Raw genomic sequence first — 10786 nt, 5'->3', positions numbered from 1 at the left:
CCCTGGCCTTGTTTTGACTGATGATATGGAGCTTTTCCATCTTCTCTTTCCGCAGATGTAGTCAATTTGATTTCTATGTGTTCCGTCTGGTGAGGTCCATGTGTATAGTTGTCTGTTATGCTGTCTAAAGAAGTTATTTGAAATGAACAAATCATTGGTGTTGCAGAATTCTATCATGTGTCTCCAATATCATTTCTATCACCAAGGCCATATTTTCCAACTACTAGTCCTTAGTAGTTAGTGCATAAAGTTGAATAATGGTGGTGTTAACTGGTCTTCCTCTGTGGTGGTTGCTGTTAATTACTATAGAATAGATTCCAACTCAAAACGACCCTGCATAGGGTTTCCAAGGAGTGATTGGTGAGTTTGAACCTTGTGATCCAGTGCTTTATCCTACAGCATCACAGCAGGACTCCAGTCTTTTTCTAGAGGTAGGGATATTATCCTTTCACAGACAGCATTGTAATTCAAGGTAGATCTTGAAAAGTTATTTTTGATGATAAATGTGACGCCATTCTTCAATTTTCCACTCCCTGCACAGTAAGCCATGTGATTGTCTGATATAAAATATCCCATAGCTGTCTATTTAAGCTCACTAGTTCCTAGGATACCAATCTTTATGCATACTATTTCATTGTTGGCAACCTACAATTTTCATAGTTTCATGCTTCATACATCCCAGCTTCCAGTTATTAATGGGAGTGTGTAGTTGTTTCTTCTCATTTTGATTTCTTCTCCATGAACCAGAAAATGAAGGTCTGAAAGATTTGCTCCATTCATGTCATTAAGGCCATCTGGACTTACAGGGGGCTGCTCTTCCCTAGTGATATTCTGAGTGACTTCCAACCTGATGGATCATCTTCAGTCACTATAGCAGACAATGTGTTTCTACTGTCCATAAGGTTTTCACAAGAGGTCAGCTTTCCTTCTTCCTATCTTTCTGAGACTGGAAACTTAGCTGAAACCTGTCCACATGGTTGCTGTTGTTGCTAAGTACTGTTGAGTTGGTTCCGACTCCTAGTCAACCCAATAAAGCAGAGACTGGTGAACATGAACTGTCGACCTTGTAGTTCAAACGGACCATGTGGTCCAGTGCATTGTCCCACAGTGCCACACCAGGCCTCCCTGATGCTATTTAAATTACCAGTGGAATAGCTGCCAACTTCACAGCAACCCACAAGCCACTACAGTATGATAAACTTGACAGATGAGTGGTAGTCAATCTCCTTGATATCAGTATGCCCAGTCCTGCTCATTTTTGGTTACTGAATGCGTGGAATATTTTTCTTCATCCTTTTTATTTTTAGCCTGTTTATTTTCTTACATCTGTGTTACTTGTGAGCACTGGTGTAATGCTGTAGGATAAGAACTCGACAGCAAAGTCAGTTTGAACTGCAAAGTTGGCAGTTCAAACCCACCAATTGATCCTCAGAAACCCTGTATGGGGTCACTGTGAGTTGGAACCAACTCAATGGCACTTAACAACAACAACAAGATGTGTTTCTTAGGAATTATGTTTTTATTAAAATCCACTTTCTCACTTTCTCTCTTGGGCATGAGCCATATTGCTCATTTGTACCTAAAATTGTTACTGATAATGAAGTATCTACCTTACTCATTTAGCTGTTTGTTTTTAGAATGTTTCTTATCTTTTTTGTGTTTTTATTCTTATATTTCTTTTTGTTTTTCTTTTGTTGCTTTCTTGCCTTGTGATGAACTTTATTTCTTCCTTCTGACGATGTGTGTGTGTGTGTGTGTGTGTGTGTGTGAAATATCTTCGTATTTACCCTGGGTAAATACTAAGAAATGGGTTAAGTATTGGGCTGCTAAATTCAAGGTGGTCAGTTTAAATCTTCCAGCTGCTCTACTGGAGAAAGATGAGGCTGTCTGCTCCCGTAAGAATATAGAGTCTTGGAATCACAAAGGAGCAGTTATGCTCTGCCTTAGATCATTGCTATAAGTTAGAATCGACTAGTTGGCAGTGGGTGACTGGGTACCACACAACTTATGGTTGCAACAATGTTTAGCATTTAACAACAGTTAGCACACAACTTTGACATATATCTGTTTATGTTGGTGTACCTCAGTTAATATCAACATACCAGTATTCTTTGATAAGTTTATTTTATACCTATTTCTTAAAAACTTGATGTTAACACTTTTATGGGACTTAATTATTGAGATTCTTCCCTGAGAATAGTATAGACTCATTCGGTCTTAAGATTTTGTAAACCTTCTTTCCTCTTTCTTATTTATTTTTTTCTATGTGTACATGCAAACATTTGTTTAATGCTTTTACTCTCCATTTGCAGTACTCCTTTGAATAATATTTGTAAAGCTGGTCTGATAATGGCAGATTCCCAGAGCTTTTGGTTTTTTGAAATGTCTTTTTTGGAATTTCCTACCATTTTGGAATGACAGTTTGCTGGGTAAAGAACTCCTTGTTAGCAACTATTTTAGTTTAGTATTATATATATATATATATATATATATATATATATATATATATATATATATATATATATACACCACTCCATAATCTTCTAGCCTCTAGAGTTTCTGAAAAGAAATCTGTGCAGAATCTTATTAAAGACTCTTGGTATATTATGTTTTTCCCTCTTGCTTCTTTCAGAATTCTCTCTTTGTCTTTGGTGTTCAAGACTTTTATTAGGCTATAATCCACACTTGATCTTTTTGTATTTCTTCTAATTAGGGTTCCTGTATTTGTAGGCTTGGTTCTTTGTTCAGAAATACTCTTCAATTATTTCTTGGGAAATTCTTTCTGTGCCTTTACTGTTGTCATGGTGCTCTGGAAATCTAATTGTGATATTAGATTTCTTGATTGACTCTCTTATTTATATTTCAGTTTGTTTGCTTTCATTTGTTCCTCTCTGTCATTTCTCTTGAGACTTGGTAAGGAAATTGTTTTGTGTTCTAGCCCATTTATTCTGTCATGTCAGCTTGACTCTGGTGTTGAACATTCTCTTGCTTTTTGTAATTCATTTGCTTTATTCTTCAGTGGTAGTTGTTCTCTCTATTTAGTTTTAGTTGATGTTTTTGGTTTCCTTGTTGAGTCTCTCCTTCCCCCCCCCCCCACATTTGTTTCCTGACCTTTGCTACTTCTTTTCTGCATGCCACTTGTTTTCTTTAAGTATATTTAGCATCATAGTCTGAAAATACTCAGTTTTTCTTTCCTCTTAGTTGTCTTCCATAGGAGATACTCTTCTTCATGTTTTCTTTTAGGTTTGCCCTTCCCCTCTTCCCTTGTGATTCTGTGAGTTTTACAATACTTTATTGAAATTAGGTCATTTGTTACCTCCCCCTCCCTCTTCTTTTTCCTTTAATTTCTGTTTTGGTGATTTCTGTAGGAAAATTTTTAATTTTTCCTGGCACCCTGATGGCCCAGCAGCCAAGTACCCAGCTGCCAACTGGATGGTTGGTGGCCCGTCCTCACAGCTGCTGTACAGGAAACAGCTACAGCAATCTGCCTCTGTAATGACTCCACAGCCCTGAGAAGCCTACAGAGCAGCTCTAATCTGCTCCACAGAGTCACTATGACTATACCCAATGGCAGTGAGCTTTGTAACTTCTCCGAAGATCCACTAATCGATGCTCCTACCCTTAGGTTTCTTTTCAGTGCTGATTCAGATATTCTGGATGCTTGTCTCTGAAATTCAATATATATGTTGTTGTTGCTCAGTGCCGTGGAGTTGGTTCTGACCCATAGCGACCCTGTATAGGGTTTCCAAGGAGTGACTAGTGAGCTTGAACTGCTGACCTTGTGGTTCAAATGACTTTGCAGTCCAACACATTAACCCACAGCGCCACACCAGGACTCCTTCAATATACAGATGAGCAGGTTTCAGAAGCTGATGTAAGTAAAGCTCAGCTTTCCCATTATAAAACACGTGGATGGGGTTTTTCGATGTCTTTCTTTTACCAGGGCCCCTGCACAGGCTGTCAGACCACAATGCCCAGTTGTGAGCAGGGAACCAGCTGCTTCGTTCTGTTTTGTCCATCCAAAGGCTATCCCATGTCCTTACGCTCTTGCAGTTTCCCCAGGTTCTAGTGCTTTTCCATCTTGAGCTTCAGTGAGATTCAACAGGACTCTCATGTAGCTCCATGTCTCCCTTCTCCACTTTCCAGTTACTCAACATGTGAGCTCCCACAGTCAATCTGTGGTGCCTTCAACAGATCTGCTACAATTTTCTCAGTTTAGCTCCATTTTTGTGTACCCTGTTCCGGGTGTTGCCTAACCCTGTCCCAAAATGGCCGCCATAAGTGAGTGCTCTAGAAGTCAATGGGTAGGTTCTCCTAAATTGTATGTTATCCCTGCTCCTCTTCATCCCCACTTCTGGACTCACCCCAACTCTCTAAAACCTCAGCTGCTGTCCAGAGTTATGAGATCTCAGTGTGTGTTTGTTTTAATTCAATGCTGATGGGGTTAGTTGCTGGGCGAGTAAGTGGGAGCATCCATTTATTTTGCCATCTTTCTTCACCCACCCAGATTTTATCTCAGTGTTTCCTTGGTCTGATATTAAGATAACCCACCCTAGACTTTTTTGGCTGTCATTTGCATGAAATATTGTTTTTCATTTTATCCCCTTTCAGTCGTGTTGTTTCATCTGGTCTAAGGTGTGTCTCTTATAAACATCGTTTTACATCCACAATTGTTATTAGGTGTCATGGAGTCAATTCCAAATCATAGTGAACCTATGCAACCAAACGAAGTGCTGCCCAGTCCAGTGATGTGGTCACGATTGTGTTACGCTTGGATGCGTTGCTGATGCCACTGTGCCAATCCATCTCACTGGGGGTCTTCCATCTTTCTTTGAAATCGGGCAGTATGTGACTTTGATTTTACAGACACTGTACTGAAGCCTGATGGGAGCCTTGTTCTTGTTGTCTTTGTCTTTGTGACTGCCTCTGCCGCCGCTGCTGCCACCACATGGGAGCTACTGGTGATGGCTGGGATGGGCACCAGCAGTTGCAGTAGTTAAGAAGGCATAGGTGGGGCTGAAGCAAAAGAAAGTGAGTGAGGAGGGAGGGGAGTGGTCAGCCCCAATCACTGTTCTGTCCACCTGCCCACCAGACCAAGCCTCAGAGTCTGTGCACAGAGCCATGTTCTCTGCCTCACCTGCCTCTGTCCCAACCATGACCTAGTGCTGCAGAAGTCCGCATTTGGGGTCTTTAAAAGCTTGTGGGAAATAACAAAAAGAGAGCTTTCCCTTTGAAAGAAAAGAAAAGGAAAGAAAACCTTATGGGGCCACAGACATATAAGCAATTAGATGTTGTCATGACTCATGTTAAGCAACACATACCTGTAGTTGGATCATGTTTTCTTTCTTTTTTCAAAATCCAGTCTGTCACTTTCTTCCTTTTGATTGGAGAATTTAGTATTTACATTCACTGCAATTACCAATTAGAAGTGACCTAACTTTGCCATAGCTAGCTAGCTAGCTAGCTAGCTAGATAGATAGATAGATAGATAGATAGATAGATAGATAGATAGATATGTTTTTTGGGGGTGGGAGGCATATGTCTGCCCTTTACTACTAATTGATTTTGTGGGTCATTGGTTTGTTTGTAGTGGGCCAATTTTGTTTCCCTTCTCTTTTCTTTTGTGTATTTATTTTAAGGTCTTTTTAAGTGGTTACAATGAATACTGACTGCATTTAACAGATGGTTATTTATAGCATCCTAAGGTAAATTGGCACCAGCTTAACTTCAGTAACATGCAAGAAATTCTCAAAAATTATACCGTTCTCACCTCCATTTTGTTGCTATTACTGATTATGTCTTTAGATTTCATGTACCTTGTAACAGTACTCTACCATGGCTGTTTATATAGTTATGAAAAAACATGAAGGACAACACAATTTGAATCACTAAGCACAAATACCTTATTACCTGTTGACTGGAAGGCAGAGCAGACAGGCCCATACTAACCATGAGAAGTCTGTCCTGTGGGTTTCCAGAGAGCTGAGCTATCAAATGCACAAAGAGGCAAGTTGAGTGCTGACTCTCCGAGCAGAATCCACTATAGGGACTTTCTGTACCATCTTACAATAGCCTGTCAGACAACAGACACCAGGGAGGGCGGGGACCACACTCCAGGGAGATCATCATAGTGGTCTTTCTTGTTGCTATCACAGCTCCTTACTGGTGGATCATTTGCTATGAGTGTAGTAGCCTGCTTCCTAATACAAAACTGTCTCAGTGAGCAGTCCTCAGTGTCAACTAGAATTAGGAGAAGCCTAACCCAAATTGACCACCAGTGAGGTTTGTCCAATTAGTTTCAGATGCTTGAGCTATAATGAGCTCAGACAGAGAGCTAGACTTCTGGGTATAGAAGCAGACTTCACTGCAGGAATCTGCTATAACAATTCTTGCATGTTAGTGTCCTGTGGAGGTATGGGGGCTGTCTTGTTTCAAATGGACTCCCATGGAGGTCTTTTTTGTTGCTATCAGAATGCCCCCACATTCTTATCTTGTATTTGCTCTGAGTGGAGCCTCCACTCACTATGCTTCCTAGTCCACAGTAGTCTCAGCACTTCTCAGTGGCCACTAGAAGGCACAGTACACAGACCCAACATGATTCCCTGGGAGATCATGCCTGTTGATGCCAGAGCCCTGAGCTGTAGGGTGCACAGAGAGGCAGGCAGAGTGCTGACTATGGGAGCAGATACCACTGCAGGCATCTTCTTAAGCAATTTGTAGTAGTAGGCTTGTGGCCATTAGTTTCCAGGGTGGAAGAGGTGCTGGCACACTTCAAAGGGACTCCCAGAGAGGTCAGCCTTGTGAATTTTAGATCAGAAGTTTGGAGTCCTGTCTCATTGCGAGGCAGGGGTTGTGGTAGTTAGGGAAGCAGACTTTTCACCTTGAGTCACTTCCCCAGTTCACAGCAGCTGGTGACCTATATGACTGGGAGGGACAGGGACAGTAGAAGTGATTTTTCTACTATATGCACTTGTTGCTGATTTGTTGATTCTTACCTGTCTGAATTTCCCCACTGCGTTCTTCTGGTCCCCAATTAGGTTTTTTGCAGTTATGCTAAGTGGAGTGGTAGGTTACATTTTGGATTGTGTAATGCTGTAGGATGAGTGCTGAACTACTAACTGCAGGGTCAGTGGTTCAAATCCACCAGCTACTCCTCAGAAATCCTATACAGGGTCACTATGAGTCAGAACCGACTGGATATCACCGAACAACAACATAGAGCTGTTGATTATTGACTCTTACCTAGTTGAAGTTTCCCAGGACCTCATTCTGGTTCCGGATTCAGAATCCCTCAAAGCTAAGCATCATTTCTTTGTTGTCTCACGTACTTTTATAGGAGAGTTGGGATGGTGGTCTGTTTATGCTGACATCTTCCCAGAATCCATGTGTATGGTGATTTTTTAAATTGCCCTTCATTTTCCATTCTCAGGTGGCCAATTGCTGCAACTTCTCTAGTATCTTGTACGTTATCCAGCCCCACCGCTGTAAGTGCACTGGTCTAAAGAAAGGACAGTTGCTATGTTAAGAAACTCCTAACACCGTTTATTCTAGGTCCTTGAGAAATGCCAAAATTGATGTCACTGGTGGCTGTGGTTTGTGCTGAGGTTCAGTCTGTGAGTGTATGGTACTGTGAGGTTTTGGAAGTCTGTTGAATGGCTACTCACTCCCAGAGCTTAAATGAACTTTTCTTTTTTTCTCTTTTGAGAATCATGTTAGTTGACTGTTGCCTGTAAAATGGCATTTCTTTACATTCTTATTATATTTTGCAGAAAAAGGAACGTGAACTCATACTAAATAAATCAACTAATTCTCATACTGCTGGGAAGATGATCCACCCCCCAAATGTTCCGAAGGAAGAGACCCTGGCCGGGACCTCGAATGCATCTTGTGTTTCAGTAAAACCTCTTGCAGAGAAGACATCTGAAAGCAAAAAGACTTACAACAGCATCAGCAAGATTGACAAAATGTCCCGAATTATATTCCCAGTGCTTTTTGGCACTTTCAACTTAGTTTATTGGGCGACATATTTGAATAGGGAGCCAGTGATTAAAGGAGCTGCCTCTCCAAAATAAATTTCTGGAACCCCAGCCAACAAGACAGCCATACTTCCAGCAAGATTGTCCCAAGGACAGGTTGAGTTCAGGGGATTTTCCATATTTGGGCAACATCTTTCAGGAAATTTTTGCATGTTTAGTAATATGTACAAATACATTGCCTTGATTATTTCTATATATAACCTCGGATGTTTCAAAGGTGTCATCGTGATGAACAGAGCAAACTCTAAACAACAAAAGACAGTGATTCTGATGCTCGGATGATCAGTATATTATAGTGATAGTTTACAAACCAGACAAGTATATTTTTAACTCTTTCAAGTATTACCTAATATTGTGTTTTGTATTTCAAATGTCATTTCATACAAGTTTTCCCAGCAGAAAAATATTTTAGGATATACTCCATATTTATTACCTGACAAAATATTGCAAGAAACAAAGATTACATAGAAAACATTTTTCATTCAAAGAGCCGTTGACGTTTATGAACAAAATTGATTGCCTTTGAAAATTCTTAGTTTGAAATTATAAAAGATTACTGCATGATTTCACATTAAGAAATAGGATAGAGAAAAATGAATGCAGACAATTCAATAACAGAAAAATATGGTATGGTAGACTCACTGATAATATTTTTATCCCATGAAAAAAAATGAACTCCTTAAATTTTATTTTTAGCTTTTATTCTCCATTATTTACCTGTCATTAACTAAACAATGGCCATGAAAAAAAAAAAAAAGAGAGAGACATTAAGCCAGTGGGCAGCTTGAACGCAGTCCGGTCAGTGACAGGGCATGTCTGGAACTTGTTGATACTCTCCTTGCGGCCAGGCAGTGCTTTCCTGGTGAGATAGCATAATGAGTTATTTTCCATTTTATTTCCTTGTGTGTATTCAATAATTGGCTTATTGCTCCGTCAGCTTTTGTATATGAACCTTAAATGTTCATTAAATCTGAAAAAAATGAGTTGATTTTGTGGGCCTATGTCATTTTTTAAAATTGTATCTGTATACTCAATTTCTAAAAATGACTTTAAAAACTCATCATGAAAATGGCTTGGTAGAAAAATCCTACTTGGCAGCTCACCCCTTTCCAATCTATTCTCCTAGACTAGCACTTGGAAAGAATGCTGGTTTAAATTCCATGGTGAGTGTGGGTGGATAAACCAGACATTTTCCCCTGCCTTCTTTGCTTTATATTACCTGATTTGAGGGTCTTTCCAGGGAGGGATATTTCCTGTGGACAGCATGGCTGCTAGTTCATTGCCCTGTCCTCCATTGCTACTTGAAAATGCTGATGGAAAGTACTGCATTTGACCCATGTACTTAATTGTTGAAAGAAGTGTCCTGGAAAGATATGGCTGACTGTGGTTAAAAGAATGCTTCCCACCTCCTGCAGGACTACACTGGGATTCTGCAGTCATGAACTGTGAGCTACGACTACCAGCAAACAGTATCAGATGTGAAATCTGTATAAACTGACTGATAAACGGCCTTTACTTCACAACAGTACCTTTGTTTTGTGCACATGGACATGGATCATGGGTATGGTATGAAAATGCTCATAGCATCGATTCTCTTGAAACTCCAAATATTCGCCCTGGAAAAGCTTTCCACGGAGTTGACTCAGAGTTATTATATCTTGCTAGAGTCATAGAAAAGATTGCTAAGTTCTTCAGAAGATCATTGTCTCTTTTCAGTATCTCTGATTCTTTCAATATACAGCTATTGACTGGTTCTGTAACTGATTTCTGAATTTCAAAGTAGAAGAGTGAGGTCAATGAAAAGACTTCTCTTAAACAACACAAGAAGCAATTCTCTACTACAAATGGGGATATCATTGCAGAATAATTTTTGTGTTTTCTATATAGTATAAAACCTGTCATTACGAAAAGCAAACCTCAGCTTCTGTTTTAATTGATTGTTTTAGTGGCATATCTCTAAATTTTATATTTTAGCCTCACATTGTTCATAGAAAATTGTGAGCTATGTTGAAATGTTGTTTTTGTTAAGTGCTGTCTAGTTGATGCTTACTCATAGTGACCCTGTGTAGCGTTTCCAAGAAGTAGCTGGTGGGTTTGGACCACTGACCTTGCAGTTAGCAGCCCAGTGCTTCTCAGAACTGCTGTGTTTAAATGGCTACATGTGAAATCATCCACTTAGAAAAAGCTCAGTCCTAGTGGAAAGTATCTTCTAGCTGTTGTTGTTATGTGCCTTGGAGTCAGTTCTGACTCATAGTGACCCTGTACAGGGTTTCTGAAACTGTAAATCTTTACAGGAGCAGAAAGCCTCTTCTTTCTCCCACAGGACAGCTGGTAGTTTCAAACTGCTGACCCTGAGATTAGCAACCCGATTCATAACCATTATGCTACCAGAGCTCCTTCTAGTTACATTGCAGTAATGTTCTTGATGAGTTTCAGTCCTTGATTTAAAAATTCCATGAGCTCAACTGGAATGATTCTAGTCTTAAAATAATCTTACTGCATATACATACTGCTAAACCTTAAATCTGATAACTATTTTATGAGAAAGATCACATTAGTTTTTGTATTGGACATCTTTTAGTCTTTGCTTATTTTCCAGCTCTGATAGCATAGTGGTTACAAATCAGGCTGCTAATCTCACAGTCAGCAGTTCAAAACTACCAGCTGTTTCATGGGAGAAAGATGAGGCTTTCTGCTCCTGTAAAGATTTATAGTCTCGGAAACCCTGTACAGGGTCGCTATGAGTCGGA

General features: G+C 39.9%; 1 protein-coding gene across 1 annotated transcript in view; it reads left to right on the top strand.

Moving 5' to 3' along the window:
- The window catches only part of GABRA5 (gamma-aminobutyric acid (GABA) A receptor, alpha 5), a 157662-nt gene extending 149560 nt beyond the window's left edge, over window positions 1-8102 (top strand). The window contains exon 9 of the mRNA XM_006861875.1: window positions 7770-8102. Coding sequence (XP_006861937.1) covers window positions 7770-8072 — 303 coding nt within the window. The 3' untranslated portion in view covers window positions 8073-8102. The remainder of the gene's footprint in view (window positions 1-7769) is intronic.
- Window positions 8103-10786: the final 2684 nt, after the last annotated feature.

This window comes from Chrysochloris asiatica, unplaced genomic scaffold (genome assembly GCF_000296735.1).
Source record: "Chrysochloris asiatica unplaced genomic scaffold, ChrAsi1.0 scaffold00044, whole genome shotgun sequence".
NCBI classification, from domain to species: Eukaryota; Metazoa; Chordata; class Mammalia; order Afrosoricida; family Chrysochloridae; genus Chrysochloris; species Chrysochloris asiatica.
The sequence above is the reverse complement of the archived record's forward strand: the minus strand, read 5'-3'. Positions and strand labels throughout refer to the sequence as shown.